The 23,839-nt window shown below is 41.0% G+C and overlaps 1 protein-coding gene across 1 annotated transcript in view; it reads left to right on the top strand.

Annotated features, from left to right (window-relative positions):
• The window catches only part of fbxl17 (F-box and leucine-rich repeat protein 17), a 225,130-nt gene that overhangs the window by 66,470 nt on the left and 134,821 nt on the right, over positions 1–23,839 (top strand). Inside the window, exons 7-8 of the mRNA XM_085475747.1 lie at positions 8,206–8,313; positions 18,416–18,546. Coding sequence (XP_085331873.1) covers positions 8,206–8,313; positions 18,416–18,546 — 239 coding nt within the window. The remainder of the gene's footprint in view (positions 1–8,205; positions 8,314–18,415; positions 18,547–23,839) is intronic.

Below are 23,839 nucleotides of genomic sequence, written 5' to 3'. Positions count from 1 at the left end.
GGTAGTTTGTGGAAGACGGGTGGCTCTACTTCTCAGACGGGCTGGAGCTATTTACTTTGCTTGACCGCATGTTCAAACAGGGGCTGTGGGTCATAACTTTCTATTAATTTGGTATTAATTAGTAATTCCATCAGATGAATTCTATGTAAAATGCTTCCCAGACACATCTTCAAATCGCTTGTTTTGTTCCATCAATAGTCCAAAACCCCAAAATATTATATTGGCTGTTGGCAAACCATAGGCATCAATCATTAGAATTGTTTCAAAACAGCTGTCTGCTGATGAATTTATGACATATTAATCCAGCACCACTTTCAAGATGAATTTCACTGTGTCAGCAGGATCCCCAGTGGATGATTTTAATTAGAAAAGATGAGATTCGATACATTTTAGCTCTTTTTTTCAAATTTCCACCATCTATCAAACACATTTTGACTTGTAACTAACAGTTATTTGCATTAAAAGTTAATCATTTTGTTTACAAAATGTCAAAGAAGTAAAATGACATTGAACCCGAGGCAGCCTTTCCAAATTGATCATTCTGTCAGGCCAGCAGTTCACAACCCCAAAGAAAAGGAGAGAAAGGCTTATAAATGTTTGCCTTTTCCCCTTGAAACCATTGATATAGATAAAATATTGATAAGCAAAAATGACTGCAGATTAATTTTCTGTCACTCTGTTAATCGTTTCACTTTTAGGAAGAATATTGTTTAAAAACTCTGCATTACACACACTGCAAAAGAAAAGGCCTAGCAAAGCTTTTACTTAAGAAGGACTTTCACTAAATTACACTTGGTTGGTTAATCTCTGCACGCCCTCTATTAGCTCTGTGTTTTTATCTATTTATTTGTTTTTATGAGTTAATAATTTGAGTTTGTGACCTTTTGCTTTCTTTGCTTTACCCTCTGGTCCTCTGTCCGTGCTCTTCTTTCTCCTACAATTTTCAGGTCAAAGTAATAAGCCGGAAAGAGGCTGCGAAAGGCGAAAAAACGATTATGAGAGCAACGAAAAGAGCATCACTTGTGTTGGTTGCTTACACTATAACCTCAGAGAAACGGAAAGAGAGAGCGAGAGAGTCAGATGCTATTAGATTATACAAACAAAAAGCTTACTGCCCACAGTGTCTCATCGTGGGTAGTCAAGTGGTCAGGGAGCGGTTATGTCATCACTGACAGTTGATGCCCCGTGTTGCCCAGCAGCAGGCCATGGAAACACCGCACACACGAACAACCCCGCTGGTCTTTAAAGGTCTGCTTGTTGTGTGGACTTGACAACAACACACATACCAACACAAACAAGCCTGTCCTTCTGTTGTGACCCGCTTTGACTTCCACGCCAGGACTCTTCTGCAGGGGATGAGTGGGCGTCAAAGATCGGCCTGTCCTGTCTTAAGTGCAAGTGTAAATGGGAACGACTTGTCTCCTAAAGTTCAACATCAGAGTTGTGTGTCGCCGAGGGGCTTTTATCATGTCGTCCTTTTTGAAAGTTTAACACTGAGTGCTTTAATCGTGGACGTAGCACAATTATTTTATGATGCTAACACAGTGAGTCTTTCTTATGGAACTTTACGCTTCATTAAATAAAAATTATCTGTTGAGAATGTTATTTCATTTGCTTTGAAGTCTTGATCGAAGCAGAAGAACCTTTCATATTTCAGAGGATTTCCTGCAACTGCCAAAGAAGTCACTTCTTATGCAAAGCTGCTGGATAGGCATGAAGATGGATTGTTAATAGAATGTGTTGCAGTGTGTTCAGTAATCATTATTAATCTCTGTGTCGGCGGATTCTTTCTCGGCTCGGCCCAGTGTTCATAAAGCTCGGTTAATTAGACTGATTGATTAGATGGGGATGATTCAGAGCTCTCATCACAGCTCCTCATCCCGTCAGCTCTCTAATAAGATCAGATTGCGCTCATATTCACGTATTCCCCTGTGCACGCACCCACACACACCCACCGAGCTTGTTTAGCCTGTCATGCCACCTCCCCGTCTTTCTCATCTTCGCGACTGGCTGTCTGTCACATACATATTCAGACAGGATTTACAGGCATGAAAGAAGCAGCCAGGCTTGCCAAAGCTATACACTGAAGACCAGAAGCTACATTATGTTAACATGAAAAGATTGCAAATCTCTCATTCGCCCTTATTCGCCTCTCCCCTTTCTTCTCCCTTGTCTCTCACTGCTATCCATCCTGTTTTCCAGTCTCATCATGTCTCATAAATATGACTTGTCTCCCTGTTTAGCCAAGAAAAACATTGCAATGGATAGCGGGAGTTTAGGAACCTCACATCTGTCTAGACTGTACTGTGTTCTTGACCTACGTGTGCGCTCCATGCGTCTTTTTGTGGACCTTTGTGATTACTTTCATGTCTGTATGGAAAACAGCATACACACAAATGTATACTTAAATACTTAAATGTGAATCAGCTTTGCTAAAGCTTTAGCAGCAGATCAATATTCATGCACAGCTCCAAGCGAACCGCCCTGCACTTAGTGCACAGTGCCTGCTCATCAGCACAGTAAAGAGACTCTCCCTAGCTGTAGTAAAAGTTTATGACTTTCCGTGTTGCTTTTGTCTCCAGGCAGCGGATATTACAGAGGATGATAAGTATTCATTTAGATTTTTGCCAGATCACCAGTCCTTCGTGTCAATACAGCCCATCTGAGCTCTTTAAAAAAGAGACAAAGTTTGGTGTGTGTACATGTGTGCGCATCTAAATGTGTGTGTGTTCCAAGGCTGTGATGAACCCAGTGCAATATCACCCCTAAGAGAGTATTTATGGAGAAAATGATTACCTTGGAAAAAAACAGAACTTTGATGAAAATTGTCCCACTTCAATTTGTACCTGGAAGGCTTGCAGTTGGTGTCCTTGTTTATGGGTAATATTGGAAACCTGTAAAACTCAACAGTACCAGATGCTTTCATAAAGAAATCACAATCATCAGTGGGTTTTTGTAGTGAGCCTGAGCTTCTTTTTCCTGGAAAATGGTAGCGCATGAAAAACTCGGACTGCAGCTTTGACGAAATTTTGCATGGGTATGTTTTTTTTAAATAGAAGGCCATATTAAACAAAGTATTGACCTGCTAGGCCCTGGAGTGAGTATTAGGCTGCGCTGTCATAAATCTTCTGAGAGGTAAGACTACTCTCTAAACCTGATCGTCCATAGCTTTTTAAGCTTCCTTTGAATCCCACCTTCACACTAAGCAAAAGTAGATACTCAGTACCTTAATCTTCCCTTATATCTCCTTTTTCTTGCAAAATCGATTCAAATTTAATTCCATGGTCCACTCAGTTGTCTAGCCACCATCGCAGTTTCACTGTGTCTACACAGAAAGCAGAGCATGAGCAGCATGTTTAGCAGAAAAGCAGCAGTGAGCTCTCTGTCTGTGTATTTTCACAGTAGGCGTTTAGATGTTGAGTGTAGGTTATCTGTGTTTTGGAAGTGCGCACAGCCCAATGCACAGTGACAGGTGGATGGGAGGTCACGCTTCACACCGACTGGCTCCAGTAAGTAATTAACCTACTGTATATAACAAAAAAAGGATGTAGCCACCATTGGACACACATTGGCGTCCTGTTTTTGAAGCCTTTAGCATTGTAGTCTATACGATCTTGTTTTTTCCAAAGCTAGAAGTAACCATATGTGGAAAAAGGGGTTAAACGCTAAGCTGTCTGCTGGCAGTAACAGCCAAAGTGCATCCGTACTCTGTGTAAGGGCATCAAACAAACAGATATAGGGTAATTTGTGCCAGTAACCTACCAAATAGCTACTAGCAACTGTGAAAGACACTGAAAGTGACCACAGCCCAGATAATGGGAACTTTAAGGCTCAATGCAACTCACATGGGTGAGTTCACTTCCTGTATAGTTGTCATGAAGCGAAGAAATTGTTAGTAGACCAAATCCAGTTTTTTTTAGACCAGGCTGTAAAAGTGTTTATTGCTACTGAAAGAACATCAGGATTGACTCTCTTTTGGAACCAACCTCAAACAGGCCACTGGAGGGACTGCAGTTTTTAGCACCTTCCCATTAGCCTTTTTTATCACCCTGTTAGGTTGCTTGATTTTGAGGGGGGAAAATTAGTTTTTCCAAGAAACTCTGTTTCCTCATGTGTATGCGTTGGATGAATAACAGTCTCTCTCGGTGATTGAACTGGCTTTATCTGGCTTTATCTATGTGTGTCTTTCTGAAATATGTCTGTAAGAAAGCAAGAACTTGTGGAAAGATGTATTCACGATGTGTTGTTTTTGTTGGTAAAGAATGAATCGTTTTAACGGGAGATGAAAATGAACAAAATCTGGAAAGAAAACAATCTTTCTGATCTTTCGGTTTCCATCTCTTAACCTGACGTTTGATGGAGGCAAACAAGTTGTATGATTGACCGTATTGACAAGCTTAAATAGCCTCATTGGATGAGAAGTGGCCCTTGGGTGCTGCCACAGCGTTTTGAAAAGAACAGGCGGCCAGACAAAAAACCACACATTCATGTACAGCACTACCCCTTTTTGCTACCACAGCACTCTTAACAATTACCTTCCCGCTCTTTAACACACACATGCACGCACACGCACACACACAAAGGCTATCTTTATGACTGCAGCATTTCCACCATTCCAGCTCGCTGTGTTTTTCTGCTTTCCTTACCTCCTTCACCCAGAGACCATTAAACTAGATCCCTTCTAAAAGGCTTTAAGGTCTCTCTTGGCTAGCCACTACTTCTCCAAAGCTCTGCCATGACTTTTTTCATGTTTTTAAATCAAAGTCCATGAAAAGTTGAGGGGGAGGAGTGGGAAGCAAAGAGAAATTTGGGATGGGTTTTTGTGTATGTGGGTTGGAGACAAATCTTAGTTATAAACCCATATGGTGTTACTCACATTTACACAGGGACGCACACATGCACGCACACTCACATACACGGGCTTAATCTGATACGGTACATGGCCTCCTGGCCTGTTCTGCTCTGGTGGGATTTAAGTTTTTTTCCTTCCCTGTCTCCCTTCTCACCTGCTGAGAGTTACTTTAGATTTGTAACCTGCTCTCTTGTGCGTCCATACGCGTGCGCACACACTTGACTGCACCCACACAGTCCTGCAACACAAACAGCCGTATGAAAGACAGTCTGGAGGTGGCGTCTGCTATGACTCCTTGACTCCCTTACAGAAGGTTCTGATTTAGGGATCGAGGTGGTGTGCGGCTTTTTGATTTTGCTGGTAGTCAACCTGAAAATGTTTTCCTTGATGGTTTTTTGGCAGAGGCCATGTGGGGAGAGCTGTGGCCAGCTCACTTCTCCTACCAGCTGCTCAGATTAGGCTGGTCCAGCTGGAGTTTTTTAAGTTTCATACTCAAAAGACAACTCTGGTTTACTCTTCTCCATATCTCTACCTGGCCCTGCAGATCCGGATCCATATGCATCAGTGTCTCCAAGTGGGATAGCTGACTCACCTTCACTTAATCTTTCCTGACTGAGTGGGGAAGGAAAGTGTGGTGGGTTCAACCTGAGGCACTTTTAAGGTGCATCCAGTTATTGATTGTGCTGAAAAACCACACTCTGTGCAAAGCTCAAAAAGTACTACAGCTTGTATATACAGCAATGTCCAGGAAGAACACTTGTTCTGTTTTGTAGGATTTAAATATCACACTGGAAAAAGGAATTCCTTCAAAAGCTGCACCGAACCTCATATACTGCCCTCCTTAGCACTCCTTTTTTGATGATTCAATCTATTTACTCTAAACAGGGCGTAATGTTTAAGGCTTCTTAAGAAGGTGACTGTGTAGGTTCTAAATTACCCAAGTCATACAAGTGTTAGGCGTTTGAAACGAAGGCAGGAATGGGACTTCTTTTTTTGGGATTGTGAAGATGTTTCACGTCTTATTCAAGAGGTTTTTTTCAGGTCTAAAACAACTGGGATTTAACCCCTAGTGGTTTCGCTCTCTTGGAGGCAATTCCGTTTGTCGACTCATTATTGATTATGTGAGTAGTCAGATGAGCCAAGGTGTGTGTGGTTGATCCTTGTGAAAGGAAATTCCCTCCGTAAAGGGATGTGGACTAGAGCTCTTCACACGTCAAACTGTTGTCAAAATGAGCTGAACGTTATGGATTTGTGTTGGCAATATACATATATTGTTTTTAGGTTTTGTTTTGGGGTTTTTTGCCTCAGGTGTTGACACAAGTTTGTGTCATTGACATCACAATATGACTTTATAGCGGATTATAGCAGTAATACAGAGGAAGATTCTGATTCTGATATCCTTGCGTTCTGTAGTGTAGAAAATCCTCCTGTCGACGTGCAACATTAAATATAGATATAACTCTGCATGCGGGTTGATCAATAAGAATGTAATCTACAGCCACACTAGCAGGTCTGTGAGAATATTTGTCATTTTCAGAATGTTTTGCTATGTGCAAAAATAGAAAGTTCAAATGGTTAATATTACCTTTGCAGGTATTCGATTCAAAGTACAGGACAAATTTCAGCTTGATACGCGCACTACATTTTAAAAAAAGTTTGCTGTTTATTCCGCAAACTATTTCTGAGTCCTGATTTAAAACCTAATGAAAGTAGAGACAACTACCACCCACAGAGCACAGTTAAATATGGTAAAAAGTGTAATTTTCAAACGCCAGCTTTTGTTTTTACCTGGTAAAATTAGATGCTCAGAGGTCTGCTCCTGGATCATCTTTTTAGTTGCTGGATTATAACCTTAAAAGCTATTCTTACATTTTCAGTCACACTTCTTTAGGAACTATTTTACACTTTAAAGGCACTTTAGCTCCATACTGATAAGGTGAAAGACAAAGCTTTTAGCTTCATACAAGGTGTTTTGCCCAGATAACTTGACTTGGTGAAAGATAAATGGACACCTTGTTCTTTCTTTTTGTGATTTCTTTACCCCCTTGAGTTTTCCATCTTACTCTACCTCGACTCAGTAACCTTTAAAGCAGCCTTGTGAGGGGGAGCGGGGCAGGGAAGAAGAAAGAGAGAGAGCGGTGTAAGGGTTTGAATGTAGGACAGCATCAAGGAAATGAGGAGTCTACAAGTATATAGAATGTTCAGTAAAGAATTACAAATAAGTAGTTTGATCAGCCTCAGACGTGACACTATGGGAATAGGTTGCTAGTATTAGATGTCTGATCACAGTTCTACACTGACAAGAGGTTTGGCCATAGAGGACATGCAGTACTGTGCAGGAGTACAGTGAAAACTGTGGAAAAATCTTACTGACTGATGATGCTGCAGTGAAGTAGTTTGCAGTAGTCTTCTATGTGTCCCTTTGAGTATTCTTAAACTATCCTGCCTTTCAGTGTTTTTTAGGCATGAGTGCTTCTTCCAGACTTCTAGTAATTTAGAATAAAAATATGGAGCTGTTTATTTCCTTTGAAACATATCAGATATATTTTAGTCTCAGTGCGCTGAATCTGATAAGGAAATGTTGGTGTCTGGATGCATCCATTCCTATTTTATGGGCTTTTTGACCATATTCCGATTTACTTTTCCTGACTTGCTTTTGGGGAATCTCAAAAGTAAATGTGGATGATTTTGACAGAGACGTCTAGAAAGCATGATTATTTCTCTCTAATGTTCTTTGTTGTTTGTTTGCTTTGTTTTCTCAGTTAATCAGTGCTGTCAGTTCTCTCTCCTTTTTCTCCTCTTATTTTGTCTTTGTGATTGATGAAGAATTTGAGGAAGCGCCGAGGAAGCCGACAGAGAGGACAAACAATCTTCCACATATTGTTGCGGTGTTGAGTGTAGTGAAGGAGGTGAAGGTGCTATAAATGCCCATATTGATGACTACAGTGGAAGCTGGTGGAAATGTTCTGCTTCCCTATTGATCTAAGATCCATTATGAGCGGTTAGTAGACAGCTGGGTGAATGATGGGGAACGGTTTATCCTTTTCTCCCCTCTGATTCTCCTTTTCTCTTCTGTTGATCAACACAAAGCCTGTTGGAATAAGAGAGCAGACATTTTGGCTCAAATCTGACAGCACCAGTCTGTACACGCTACTGTTGAAAGGCACTCTTAATAGATTTTTTTATTCGTTATTTATTTATTAAGCTGGCAAGGTCATCTTTAACAGCAATCTGCACAAGACAGAAAAATGGGAATCCTGATGTTTTTCACTCTGATTTTAACATGTTGACTCTCAAAGTCTGAATGAATGAAACATGTTGAATGAATCCTTCTCTGCTCTTCTGTTTTCCAGGTCACTGATCAGTCTGTGCGGGCAGTAGCAGAACATTGTCCCGAGCTGCAGTTTGTCGGCTTCATGGGATGCCCCGTGACCTCTCAGGGAGTCATCCATCTGACTGCGGTGAGTATGACAGCTATTCTTTACTTGCATTGCTGTAGTTTACCTTGAGTCCTCAGTGAAGGCCCAATCTTCTGAGCTCCATCAGTGTGTTTACTTACAGTAAAGTAAAAGTGCATCCCGTTGAGCCACTTTAAAGAAGACTAATTTCTCTTTTTCACAGTAATTACTTGTAGCAGTAAATGTCACCACAAGTTCTGGCGTGACCAACATTTTTGTCTAATCCTGTTACTACAGGTCAGCTCTGTGCATTGCCACAGGCCATGCATTGTCACCAGGGGGGAAGTTTAACTTTTGGAGAGTAAACTCTGTATGCCGGTGTGTATTTTATCTCAGACTTAGTTTTGAAGTTATTTCTCGTTAACTTTTAAATCTCATGAAAGCCTAATGAGATGAATCCTAATAATACACTGCTGTTCTGACTACACCCTGCTGTTTGGATATTACCATGCTAATGAGCAGGGCTCCGTGCTTAAAGGCGTTCCATGCCATATAAACATGGACACACATGCACCCACACACGGTGATTGCCTGAATTGAATTCACCAGAAAAACACTGCACCTTATTTTTCCTCTCATTTATTTCTTTTCCCCCAGCCTAACACCCACATAGGACGTTTGTGCACCCACGTGCAGATGTGCATGTCATGTCCACGTCCACGCATGCTCGTGTAATACAATTCCATTTGCGTTCGATGTACTCCGGTGTACACTTGAGTGTGCGCGTACCTCTGTGGACCTGTGTGCTCCCATTCCTCCTCAAATGCAATTACAGTTGTGTTAATAGGACTGAGGCACCCGATGCCACGCTGCATTATTAGATTAAACAGCAGATTAATTTGTGCTCATGCTTTTGGCCCCCTATCATCTCTGCAGCCTCTGCTGACCTTGGCCATGGTGTTGTAGACAGACAGTAATGAAGCCAGCCAGTCATAACAGCATTAGCATACATGGAGGTGGACGCGTACATACACCTCCGCCCTCACGCACGCACACAGTCTAGCACACCTCATTATTATTTATTACAGTATTAACCAAGGTGAAGTTTTAGGAGTTCAGGTGAACAAGTTCATAATTCTGATAATGTTCATATATATATTTTTTTTGAAAGATGCAGATTTGTCACACAAGGCGAGGCTAAAAGTCCTGGAAGGACAAAAACAAAAACCAGATTCACAGTAGCTTGTTTTGATCGTGTGGTCGCCCAGTCGACATCAACTGCACATGTTAAAATTTCACAGACACTTTTGGCTTAAAATTGTCTGGTAGTTGTGTTATTGGCAGTGGTTCGCAACTCTACTGGTAAACGTACAGTACCTCCGGAGAAGCTATGGAGTGGACTTTGTGGTAAAACTTTTGTTTACTTTTGTCTTCGAAGTACAAAAAAACGCTTTCAGCCTCATCACGTCTCTCATTATGCGATGTAACCCACGTACACACACAAAAAAATATATAAATAAAGAATATGTTGCATTATTGTAACAATAACAGCAAAATAGTTTAACCAAACCCCACTCTTTAATTGATAAGAAACTTTATGCTGTAATTGAGCTATATGAGACTGAAGAAGACTCGGATGGAGTGAGGAAATGTTTCTCCCACTGAATCAATTTTCTGGGATTTATGCTTGATGTTAATGTAAAAAAACCAAACAGCTTGGTCAGTATGTTATTACTAAATGATTCCAAGCGCTCAAATTCGAACTATACCGTAACTATATTTGATTGAGAGCGCTTCTTCATTCCTTATTCAAAATGTAATGGCGCTCGTTCTTGTTGCTCACAATTAAATCAAAAATAACTCGCTTTTTCTCGAAGGGAGTTGCTATTTAAGCGCTGGAATGATCTTAAATTCTGAAATATGGCAGGCTGGAAATGTTTCAGAGATAACATTTTATTCATTTGGTTTGATTCATCTCTTTCTGTTTCTTTTCTCGTAGCCTCCGTTTTGCTGTCTCTTCCTCTCTCCATCATAATCTCTGACAGTAATTATCTCATTTAGCAGTTGATTCCTCCTCTCATTGATTCCCACTCGGTCCCAGCCACTGTCGACTGAAAATCATATTCTCTCTTTTAGAATCGTTGCATTTCTGATGACTCCGTGGACCCGCATGCCATTCCAGGACTGTAGCGCTGCTCTCTTGTTCGATTATTGCGCACTCCCTCCCACTTTCTTCCTCCCTCGATCGCTCTCTCTTTCTCTCCCTCTTGCTGATAATCTTCCTATCCTCCTCACTTGCTACTCAGCTATGTGCAGGAAAAAAAAGAAAGAAAAGAAATCCATTACTTTTATTAACTTCTCTCTTATGACACACTCATTTCAGATTGATAGCCTTTTTATACCGACATTTCAGAAATTAATGTATGAGAAAATCAATTGAAATCATATTTTCTAAATCAAGTGAGCCGATGGTAGAAATAGGCCACCCGCGGCGATAAGTTCGATGCAGATGGTCTGTAGAGTAACTGTAAAGCTGTAGCATTTACGCTCCTCTGATGGTTTTGCCGTGTTTCAGTATCACAGGAGCTGTGCTGATCCGCGCTGATGTGCAACACAACTCGATATTTGTAGCGAGGCGCTGTTTGATAAATCATCATCTTGTTAATAACTAAAAGGCAAAATCAAGATCTCTGCTGGCTGTGAGCGTAGAGCTTTCTAATGGAAAAACAAGTAACACTTTTCCTTACTGGCTGTAAATTAAACATTATATGCTGTTTCAAACGTGAGAACAAAAACTGATGATTTTAAGAGTAAACGTGTGTCTAATGTGGCTTAGTGTTTTACTGTGCCAGGGATATACTGTAAAAATGTCTTTACGGCTGCTTTTAGATTAAAGCTCAAAGTTGGCTCGAAGCTCTTGACATTAATAAAAGTTTTATTGATGAGGCTTGTCACATCCCAAGGCTGTATAATGGATACAAAACATCTTGGGGTGGAGGCTTTGTGGGTGTCCCCAAGCTTTCAGCGATTCGGCGCTCTCCCTCTCGGCAGCTAATTTGAGAACTTTATGTATATGCGTTCGTCTGTGTAGATCTGCTTGGAATTAATCATTTTCCTAATTCGGTTTCAGAGGGTTTAGTGAAGTCTGCGAGAAGCTGCAGAGGTGGAAGCACAATAGGTTTAGTGTGTGCGTCTGTGGTTGTAGGTGTAAAAGGGTGGAAGGTTCGCTCTGCAGATGCGATTGTGTGTCTGTGCGTATCGTTGAGAAGATAGATTTGCGTGTATCTGAGATGGGGATGCATGCTGTGTTTTCTGTGCTGTCTCTTTTCCTCTCTGGCAGTCTCTGATGCACTTTGCTGTTACCTGCACCAGCAGAGTCATTATAAAACTCTTTAAACAGTGCCGTTACCTGTTTATGTCTCTTTCTCTCTCCAATCTCTATCTGGCTTTAGTCTTTGTCACTCAGTATGTATCTCTTTGTCTTTTACTCATGCGGTATGTGTTTTTGTCTTTCTCGCTCACACACACACACACACACACACACACACACACACACCCTCCCTCTGTCTCTCCATCTTCCTGTCAAGTGGTGCTCTTTTCTTCTGGTAGTGATTAAGTCCAAGGTCGGCTCTATCAGAGAGCCAGTGTTTGAGAGCAGCTCTGGGTGCCAGAGAGCCTTCATTCCCCGGGCCTTAGATGTCCCACTGATGGCTTCCCTTTGCTTGTCATGCCTACTCACAATGCTCCTCCTCATACATCAGCCTATCGCTGCCCTAAGACACCGTGGGCCTCAAAATGCCTTTGTGTGTGTGTGTGTGTGTGTTTGTGTGAAAGTTCCTGCCCAAGGCAGAGGGAGATGAGGCCAAACACATAACAAATGGAGAGACTGTTGAAGAATGTGTCAGACATGAAAAGGGGTATATTTGGAGACTGTAATAACTATGTGTTGTCTTCCTCTGATGTGCAGAACTTGGATGTTTCTGGTCTTAATTTGGGGCCTTGTAGATTAATTCAGCCGTGCTGCTCCAGTGGTTTTTGTTGTTCTTCCTGAGAAAAAGTTAGGACCTTTGAGGAATGCTCTCTAAATTTGACAGAATTGGACCGTGGGTAATACCTCATTCTCTCTGTGTGTTTATGAGCAAATAAAACAGTCTGGTTTATGACAGGGAAGCTATTTAATTTCATAACCAGCATCATATGTTCTATCCATCGTGGTGGCTCAGTGGAGTGGTTTGCACTCGCTACATCTTGACTTCAAATTTGGCTTACAGCATATGAATGAATGAAAAAAGAAAGAGTGGGAGAAAGAAGTAAGAAATTATTGATTTCTTTTAATTAAATTTTTTCTGTTAGTTCCCACAAGCAGAATATAAAAAAAAAATCACAAAGGTTAAGATACAAGTCTTCACCCACTGCCACCTGGGAGCCCTCCACTCCGCCGCTCTCACCCCACATCGAAAAAAGTGGTGTCTGCCGGCCTCTTATCGCCCCCCTCACTGGAGCACAGAAAATACATAATCAGAGTGCCCTGTGTCAAACTGATAACCCCCAATACAAACCAAGAAGTAAGTGTGTTTGTGTTCACATTTATGTGTACATATGTGCGCGTCACTGTGTACTCGCACATCTGTGTTGTGTCTCAGGGGTGGTAGAGAGGATAAAGGGGAAAGAAGCAGCAGAGGGGATTTGGATGGAAAAAAGGTAATAGGGTTGTGGGGGTCGCAGAATGAGTCGAAAAATTGTAATAATAATTTTCTTGACTGCTGTATGGAGGAGATTGGGGGATTTATGAATATAATGAGGAGAGAAGAGCCTAAGGATGATGTGCGTCTCTTGCAAGAGTAATTGAAGAATAATTCATTTGGCTGTAAGACTTTTAACTCAGAGACAGACAGAGATAGAGAGGTTTTTGACCTCTGGAGGGAGGGATATCATGTCTCATTATTGGCCTAACTAGTGTCACTGTGCCGTGACTGCCAACCAGTGCTGTCACTTCGGTTTGTGTGTGCGTGCATGCGCGCGTGTCTATATGGCCATTTGGCAGGAAAAACCAACCGTCTCTATCTCCTTGAGCTTTTTCCTCACCACTGAGTTTGTTATCAAGACCAACACATGCAGGATTAGTGACTGAAAGGGAGAAACAGAAAGTGAAAAGGGGGGTAGGAGAGGGAAAAGAAGTGATAGACAGTAGATTGGCACGCGACAGATAAAGAGCAGAGTTAACCACACACACACACACACACACACACACACACACACACACACACACACACACACACACACACACACACACACACACAGGGATCAGCTCACTGGTCCATGGCTGATGCAGACAATGTATTTGTGATATCAGATCCATGGCCTGTACCATTTTTCTTTTTTGTTGCCTCAGTCCTTTTTCAAATATTCATATCATTCTGTCTGCTCAGGTCTGTATGCTATTAAATGCGTGTGTGTGTCTTTCAGAGTGTGTGTCTGGGAGATTGGGGGGGCTGGGCCATGATTTAGGCTTACCGCAGAGGGATTGTCTCGACACAGCTTTCTTCTGTCTGACTGAACTGTCTGGGATGTTCCGATATGGAGGAAAAAAAGCCGACAAAGACGGCGCGTGCATGCATGAGTGCGCACTCGTATTCACCTAGTGACACCGCTGCCATTCGTCCCACCTTTTTGCCCCTGCTTCAGCCTGTCTCGCACAGTCCCAAACACATGCGGACAGCCGAGCAGACACCTCAGCAACACCTTGTGACTTTGACTTCTTGCTCAGGACTTTGAATACACTTGAAAGTGACTGGCTAAACTTTGTCTAGGCGATTTCGACTCGTCTCTATTCATGTTTGGCGGTCTTGCAATTTAAATGCTGATAGTTTTACTTAAAAAAACAAAAACAAAGAAAACAGTTCTTGCAAGCATGGGCTGTTTTTTCTTTGGTACATTGAGACCTGTTTTAACTGACCAAATTCACATAGTAAATCTTGATGTGGTTAAAAATTTACTACAGTAATGAAACAGCAGCAGCTCATATTTTCCAAATCGAACATGTTCGGTATTTATGACTAAAACAATGCTCACTCTGTCTGTGCTTTTTAAATGTCATCCCACTTCATGTCAACTGGGATACTGAGGTTGATGGACAACTACAGCCATGAACTCATGCTGTTTTTGTGCCAGCACTCAAACCATGACATCATATCCTCTGTACGGGGTCTACCAGGCCTCAACTTCCTGCTTGGCATCGTCAGCCTTGTGTAAATATATGTAGTAATGGCACAGGTAGTTATAGCTCCGTAGTCTGGCACGAAACCCCCCCCCCCATTTAACGTGATATTTTGTATTTGACCTCTGACTGAGGCTTTTCATTTTCTTTTCTTTCTTTTTTTGGGACAAAAGCTTCTAATTAGAGCAGGCAAAAGCCAAACGGCTTGTAGCGTGGCGATCTCAACTGGTCATGTGGAGTGAATTAAACAACCTCTTTTTATAAAAACATGTTGCTGCACCTTCGTCTCAGACCAGAACAGCTTTCAGCTTTTGCCATTTGTCTTTGCTTTTCTTTTTTTTTTGGATGGATGAGTTTGAGCAATACATGAATTGATTTGGCGCCGGAATCTCATTAAATTGAGATTCACATCCTTTGTTGTGATTTTCAGATTTGTCACATTTTACGTTTTCAGTGTTGTTTCTGCTTTGTAGGAAATAATGAAATTGAAGTTTGATTTTTACGACTTTAGAAAAATATATTCATTGGTATTGAAGTTTAAAATATCTCGTCGTTTCCAATATGTATTTAACTACTTATGATTACAGTAATTCTTTCATAACTATATCTTTAATATTGCTGTAGATATAAATAATTATATTGTAACGTTTGTCGTGCAGTTATTTATCGGTGAAATAAGTATTCAGACAGTGATTAACAGACAGAGAAAAATGGGAAATTCTTGTATTATAAGGGCAGAAATGACAAAAGAAAACAGTCTATAGAAAATAAAGTAAAATAAAGCACCTAAACTGGCTCAATAAAATAGAAAAAGAAATCTCAGTAAGTGAAATAACTGAGATTCATAGCAGAAGGGCGATACAATACAGTGATATTACAATATTGTATTGTAATATAATATAATATATTGTATTTGTTTAAGCAAAAGTCCATAAAGGTTTGCAAAAATAATTCTTAAATAGGCAAAAATAAAACTGTTCATTATACATGATTGGAGCGTGTTATAGCATTCAGTTATGGGAGCAGTATTATTTAAGTATCATGCCAACAATACACTGTAGTGCTCTAATGGTTTCATATATTTTTTAATTGGGCTCCCTAATCTATGCCAATACAATGTTTTTGATACATTTGTAAAAACTCACTCTGAACCTTTAAATGAAAACAGTTGAGTCTAAAGTAAATTAGATGGAAGTAAAATTTATTCAATGTGAGCTATAAGTTCTTCGAAATTGTAGTTTATTACAGTGTTTCATATGACTCTCCTTAGATGCTTTGCACCACTGAATTCTGTCCATGTAAACATGGGTTCATATATTATTCCTATAATTGCTGTGCACATAAATTCCTGCACCATGCATGTGTTTGCGGGGCGGGAGCGACACGCTGGCCTCAGAGCAGCTGGATTTTGTAGGTTTTCCCTGTTTTTTTATGAACGGCATGAATAATTATCCAGGTGTTGCTGCCAACTCAGAGGAGACGAGTCAGACTCTGCCTAGTTACAGACCTCAGCCAACGAGGAGAAAAACCTGCCGAAACACTCACCAAATCCCTGCTCTGTATTCTCTTGCTCTGCGCCTCTCTCTCTGTCTCTCACTAGTTTTCTCTCTGTGTGTTTTTCTCTGTTTCGGTCTCTTTTGCCCCGGTGTGAGTTTGAAACTTGTTTTCTTTCTCATCTCGCTCTATAACTCGCATGCTTTCTCCTTGCCCTTTTTCTCCATTTATTTATTTGTTCTCCCTTTTTTTTTGATTCACACAAATACTTGGGTGTAAAACAAGCTATAATATGAGAGGACGTTATTAAATACGCTGGGAGTATTAAAGCCTTTCACGTCTAAATCAGATTATATCTATCAGCAGTGCAGAAGCAAACACTCGCACTGTAGCCTTGTTGTTTTTTTTTTGTGAGACTTTTTATTTAATGGATGTTTTTCTTTTGGCAGATGTCTGCTAAAGTGTGGAATTTATTCTCACGCTTGGATAAACAAAGTCTCAACCGTGACTCTGTCTCTTCCTTCTCAGGAAGATTTCTGCTAAGTTTTTAGTATTTCTGCAACCTAGCTACACACTCAGCCAATCAAAACTCACACTGGTTGGCCTGATTTCTCATTGGTTGTCCACATCAATGAAACTGTTTCTATTGGTCGTAGTAAAAAAAATTACATTTAGCAGACATAAGCAGTTTTGAAGATTTGGAGAACAAATACTGCTTTTGATGCTGGGGCTTTTAAAATTTACTTCAAGCTTATTAGTCATACATACTGAATGCAAATAGCTGTCTGTGTGTGAGTAAAAGCGTCTGCTGTGGATGGTAATGATTTTGTGTGAGTGTGTGTCTGTTGTGGTGAATATTTGGGGTGTTGGTCACTTAGCCCTACATCAAGGTTCGAAGTATGCTGAGCAGATTTGTGTTCCCACATGAGTAAACCAAGTAGAGACACACAGACAAGACAGATGGACATACGCAAGCGAACACACACTGGCCCCGATCAGCGCCATCCTGAATGAATAATTTAGCACTTCGATCCAACGCCGGCCACAGGGGCACATGACAGTTTTTGTGTAAATGTGGGTTTGTGTGTTTCTGTGTGCTGTCTTTGTGAACATCTATGATAAACCACATAGTTTGGGGTTTTCCCCCTTTCATTACTTACTGTTGTTTATCATGTCAGTTCAGCTGTCCCTGATGGTTACTGCCACATTCTTGACCTACCTTTGCACACACAAGCCGTCTAATGTTTATTTCATTTGTATATCTAAGCATATTTTCATAGGTGAGGATATGATGGGGGGAAAAAAAATCGTTTCATGTTTATTTCATGCCTAAGCAGATCTTTTTATCACAAGAGGTGTGGATCCAATTTTCTCTGAGAAGTGACAGAAAAGCCAGAGGCTACAGAAGAACAGAGAAACGGAGCGGTTCGACAGAAGTAAAGGTTTTGAAAGCCTCCTTTATTACTTTCAGCGCTGCGCAGCATCCTTAGCGTGTTTGTTTGCACTCAGTGTGCACGTCTGATTCTCGGTATGTGGGGAAAGGGGAGAGCGTTTACATGTGTGCTTACTTCATGCAGCGAGCCGTGGTTATCCATTCCCCCGCTTCATGCTGGTAGGTATATGTCATGCCTATGGAGCCGACAATAGGGCTCACTGATCTTAACGGCAAGTGTAAGCTTGTTTTCTCTTTAGCCTCGGCCGTGACATTTACCTCTACGCCTCCCTGGCGGCTGGTTGGAACATCATACCTCTGTTATCTTGCATCCCCGATGTGTGCATGAGTTTGAGTGTGTACATGTGCACCTGTGCCTTAAACACATTTGGGTATGTATGAGAGAAAGTACACCTGGAAAAGCCTTTGGTAATTTCAACGTGCAGGCACGCTTGTTGAATAGTATTTCAATTTGGGTTTGTAAGAGGGTGTGAGGAAGTAAAGATTTTGCTTGGAGGATTAATCTAAACCCCCTCTTATAAGGTATTCAGATCGGAAAGTGGGATTATTGAAAGTCGGAGAGATAAAAGGAAGAAGGAAAGTGAATGCTCATATTGGCTCAAAACCCCCTCACACCAGGCATACGGCACAGAATTGTAAACAGTAACCACAAGCAATTTCATAGCATTTATCTGCCTGGTTAGATTTTGTTTTGTGTTCCTGCTGGGTGTTTTTTCCCAGTTTTTCCTTTTCTTTTTTTTTTGGATTACGTGGCAAAATACAAGTTTACTCAGTATATAGAGATACAACTTCTTCATTTCTTTGGAATATAACAAAACCGTGTATGTAATTTAGCACAGCTTGCATATCGCACATGCTTTTCTTTAGGAATTTCTTTCTGACTTTTTGGAAGTTGGATTGAAATATTTTGCTCTTTGTCTGCTCTGATCAGCTCCCCGTCTGCTTTGTTCAGCATCATTTTTCCAAATCCTGAAAACGGTTTTGTGTGTTGCCTCTTGCAGCTGCGTAACTTGAGCGTCCTGGATCTGCGACACATCTCGGAGCTCAACAACGAGACGGTGATGGAAGTGGTGAGGAAATGTCGCAACCTCAGCTCTCTCAACCTTTGCCTGAACTGGAGCATCAACGACAGGTATGTCTTTAATGTGCTTTCTGAGTCAGCATGGACCATCTCGGTGCATGCTGACGGCCAAGTTTGCAACACAAACTTTGGGTGGGGAAAAAATAGGAGCAGAAATTTTGTTGCAGTTAATGAGTTCAAAAATGGATTTATTATCCAAAAGTGGTGTCAAACGTCCAATTTGTGCCAATACTCACATAAAAAGTCCAACAAAAAAGGTTCAGTTGCTCTGCCCCCTCCCACTAAATTATTTGACTAATGGCTTATTAGGGCCTTAAAAAAAATGATTTAAAAAATGCGGTCTTTTTATGGGGATTTGGCTTTTTGTCATAAAAGGAAAGTAAATGTCATGTCTGGAATCATAAGAAAAATTGCGATTACGCATTCGATAAGCAGTAAATTTGGAGGGTTTTATTGACTTATTAGTTTTATGAGATCACTTTTTCCTTTTTCTTGTGCATTCATTCAGTTATGTGTGCATACTTGTACAACTATGCACACATAGGAAATGAATGACTTGCGAATTAAAAACAAGTTAAAAGAGCAACAAAAACTTTTCCTTTTTTATTTCTTGCTATTTCCTGCTCTCATCCTTTTCTTTCCCCATTTCTTTTTTTCCCCCACTCAAATGTGAGACAGGGCTTGTACTGTATGTGACAACAAGAGTAAACCATCTCCTTTTTTATTTATTAGCTTGTGTTTTATTCATACGTTTCTATTTTAATCTATTGATCTACAAGGGTTCTCTGCAGACTGTACTCCCACTCTGTCTTAGGAGTGTGAGCACAATATTGAATGCACCACGATGCGTAGCAACAATGGAGGCTGGCGAGCATGCGTGCGCATGTGTGTGTATGTGCACGTGTGAAATCGCTCTTGAATTATTGAGTTTACAGCAGACGTGTGGTAGGAAAGTTATGGTAATACTTAGCTACCTTCATCGATTGAAAATCGTGGAATTTGGTGGGATCCTTATAGGAGCGCATTGTGCTACCAACTTTTTTTCCTTTTCAAACGCACATTTGTGCACACAGAGGTTCAGCCTCAAGCGATTCAAAACTGCAATGATTGCATATTGATATTTACTGCATTGGTCCAGAGGCTGAAGGACTGAAGGTGTGTGTGTGTGTGTGTGTGTGTGTGTGTGTGCTTGACTGGATTTGTCTGAATCACCTGTGGGAATATTGGAATTTAAAATGGTGTGTGTGTGTGTGTGTGTGTGTGTGTGTGTGTGTGTGTGTGTGTGTGTGTGTGTGTGTGTGTGTGTGTGTGTGTGTGTGTGTGTGTGTGTGTGTGTGTGTGTGTGTGTGTGTGTGCTTGACCGGATTTGTCTGAATCACCTGTGGGAATATTGGAATTTAAAATGGTGTGTGTGTGCGTGTGTTTGGCAGTCTGTGTGGGAGATAAAACTAGGTTGTTCTGTATGTGTGTGTGGCAGCATACAGTAGGTGTGCTGTTGACTTATGAATGAAGCAGAGATGGTGGGGAGTGACAGGCTGAGGTGGGCCATTAGTGGCGTAGGAATCCTACATGCTTGCTGCCTTGACGCTGCTCTGCTTCCTCACCTCTTATTCCCTTTGCTGTTTTATGCATGAGTCTTTACGAATCTCGTGATGTAGCTGAGTGTTAGAAGAGAAGTAAGTAAGTGAGTAAAATGTTGTGAGCCATTTTCAGGCAGAATTAAGAATCTTGCTGCTTTGCTTTGATTAAGAATTTTTTTTTTTAAAATGCCTAAATTTCTGCTCAGCAACAGATTTTCCTTTTTTATATATTACCAAAGCCTTAATATTCAAATGTGACAGAAATTTTATTTCCTGTGTTGTGACTAAAATTAGCGCTGTGACTCAATAAGAACTTTAATCAGTAACTAGAGTATGAATTAGATAGCAGGTAGATAGATGGACAAGATGGACACACACTCTCAGCAAACAAGCCTGGCAGGAAATCAGAGACTAGACTGTGGCTTTATGATATCTTACAGCTGCAGACAGACTGCCAGTCCCAAGGTCATCAGGCCATCTGGGTTACTGCTGTTGGAGAAGCCAATACATACTTCCACACACAGGTTTCTGACTTGTTGTCACAGTGAAGACCAAACTGTCTTAACCCTCTCTGACGTAAGTGCTCCGAGGGTACAGCTAGGTCAGCTTGTGCCTGTGTGTGTGGTTCAAACTGATGACAGTGTGCTGTGCACAGGTAAACAGGCAGAGGAAATGACCCCTTATTTCCAGGCTCAATTTGCCCCCAACAAGAGGCCATTGGGGAGATGGAGCTCAGTAGGAGGTAAAACACTCCAGTCTTTTCCCCCCCCCCCTTTTCTTCTCCTCCTCGTTTCCTCTTTTTCTTGTTTTTCGTCTTAAGAAATATAAAAAAAATATATGAAAAAACCCCCGTGTCATCTTGCTTCCACCATTGTCCTCAATAATAGCGGAAAAACTGCCTCCCCGTGTACAAATGCGAGATATGATGACCAAATATAGACTTCCCATCGTCACAGTCCGATGGGCAGATTGCGACAGTGGGACGCCTATTTTTTGGTCACTGTCATTTCTTGGGGAGAGAGGATGTGATGTTCTGCAGGTGGGCAGTGTTGGCCCTATTATTTCTCTGTATCCTCTTCCAGCGATGATAGGAGAACAAAGTGGGATTGTGTTTTTCAAATGTCACAGCGTTTGAAAATGGGGAGCGAGTCATGATCAAAGCCGAATGGCAGAGCAAATGGCAGCGCTCACTTTTTAGATCCAAGTTGAGAACAGTGTCAAAGTTAAACGGTTTTTCTTTATTCTCTGGTGCTTGGTGCGTGGTGAATTTGTGATTTCTTTTATTTTTTTTGTTACCACTGTGTGTTGTTGTTTGTGTCTGTGTGCGGAGATTCTTTTTTATCTGAAATCTTTCTTTCCTGCTGTCGTGATTTTTATAGTATAGTGTTTTTGTGTTTGTAAATATGGCTTTTATCATAGTGCAGTTTTTCTGCTAAGGCATGATGACATGAAAGATGAGATTAAAAAAGATCTACATGATGTCACGCTTTAGGACTTTCTGTGTGTGTGCGAGTGGCAGTGTGTTGTAGTGACGTTTGTGGTACAGAGTTTTCAGTGGTTCTGGTAACAAAAAAAAGTAGAGTCATCCAGTGTTCAGCTAACATTAACTGGACACAAGGCCTGTGTTGACATTCAGATTTATGTGCAACCCCGGCTGTGTCCGTCTGCTTTTGTGTGTGCATGTGAGCAAGCTCTGGTCAGCTGGCCTGTAGTCTTTGCTGAAAGCAGATGCGTGGAGTAAGTGAGTCATTTATTTTATGAGATCTGTATTGTTGGAAGTTGGGCATTTCCCAAAAGCCTGGGCGTTCTTTCCCTCCATTTCTTTCCCTTTATTCATCTCAGTCTTTCTGCCAGCTTCATTTAAACAGGGGAATCAATATTCATCCATTCCTTCTTCGCTTTGTTACTCGAGGCCAACATTCTCAGCACATCTCCGTCACTTCTGAGCATCACAAATCACGGCCCAAATTGGCTGTTCTACATTATTTTTTACCCTCTTTCGCAGAAATCAAACTAGATAAGAGACGACTGGGGGCCCTCTCTGACTTTCAGGAGCCTGTAAAGCAGGAAGTAATTGGAAACCCATTCTCCCAGAAACACGCCTCTTTTAAAACTTTTTAGGGTTTGGGGGTGTTTGCACTGAAGCCCCATTTCAAATAGCCTTCGTCGCAGCCACCTGGCAGTGATCACAAATGAGTTAAACCCTCCCCAATCCAGATGATGACATGATACATCAGTGTGATCAATGATGTGTTAAATGGAAATTGGCTGCTCTGCTTTGCTTGGTCACAGTGAAGGAAATGAGGGCCTGTGCTAGTTGAAGTTCTCCAAGTTTCATTTAAGGATGCTGTAAAAGGCCAGTGTGGGAATACATGGAAAAAACATCTACCTGAAGATGTAGCATATAACGAGAACAGGGATTTAACCTAGTAGGCTGGACAATGAAGCCTGCATGGAAGTGCGAAGTTCTCCAGTGGCTGCTTGAGGCTTACTCCAAAAGTATGGCTTCCAAATCCCTAAAGATGCGTTAAAATATGTTAAAATGCTCGACATCAACCAGAAAACCAATATTTCTTCAGTCTGGTACATAAAAGGATTGTAAAAAAGGATGTATTTATCTGTTCTTGATTTGATTTTGATATTATCAATGATAATAATAATAAAAATACGCGTTCAGAAATCAGTGTGAAATGTGATGGTGTTGATGGTGATCTCCGTGTTTTAAATACAGTCTGTGATCAGTGCTCTATAATGTTTACATTCAGCTTAAGTTACTTATTAACAAAAGGAGGCAAGCCTGCACTTATAGAGGCGGTAGTTGAGAATAAAAATAATGATAAAATACCACAATTGTAAATAAAGTCATAGTGGAGCGTTGTGTTTGGCCACTATCTGTTTGTTTCTGTTGAGCACTGTTCAACCCTATTTTTAGAAAGTGGGAATGATGGTTAAATACTTGTCTTGATTTATGATACTTCTTTCGGCATACATATACATACACATAGCTGTTGCAAGTAGAAGAAAAGGTCTTTTTTTTTAAATTAAAAATGTTTTGTAAGTCATGATTTTCTTTTTGCTCAATAACAGTGATTTCAATTTTATTTATTTGCTAACTTGTATGTTAGGTATATTGACTACACAGCAACCCTAATTTGGATGAGTGGCAGAAAATGGAAGGATAGATTCATGTATGGAGAACAGGCTGTTGAGAAGTTTTGGAAGAAATCCCCTGATTTCATCTTACTCCAACTTATCTTACCTGTTACTGAAATCGGCCATAAAGAAATCAGGAAGCTGTGGAAAAGCTCTAAAAATCCTAAAACAAGAGGCGATTTGAAGTGTCTGGATCAACTGGATCGTGCATAGGTTTCCTCTACCTTTGGAAGCTTCTTAAATGCCAAGGAAAATGTCAGCAGAGCCCAAACCAACGACTGACAGACATTTGTCCTTGTCTTGTTTTTCCACCACCTGTCTCTCCAGATTTGAGGAGAGGTGCTGAAGGGCCTTCAGTGTCCTTGCCGCTTCTCTCATTCTGCGTCTGTATTTTTACGCATGTAAAACAAGAAACCTTCTTTCCTTTGTTGTTATCATTTTTTTCGTCAGTCTAGAACTCAGGGGCAGACTCTCCGCTGTATTTGCATGATTTGTAAATTAAAAAGGCAGGCCCTTTTTTTATTTGCTTGGACCTGCCATGTTGAAGCAGATTGGTTGTCAGTGGAGATCAGAGTCCTGCTTAGCAGAGTGAATACACAAGGAGAGCTAGT

This window comes from Copadichromis virginalis, linkage group LG12 (assembly GCF_057382275.1).
Source record: "Copadichromis virginalis isolate Kocher_CV1m ecotype Utaka linkage group LG12, C_Virginalis_male_GT1.1, whole genome shotgun sequence".
Taxonomy (NCBI): Eukaryota; Metazoa; Chordata; class Actinopteri; order Cichliformes; family Cichlidae; genus Copadichromis; species Copadichromis virginalis.
This window is presented reverse-complemented; position numbering and strand designations above follow the sequence as displayed.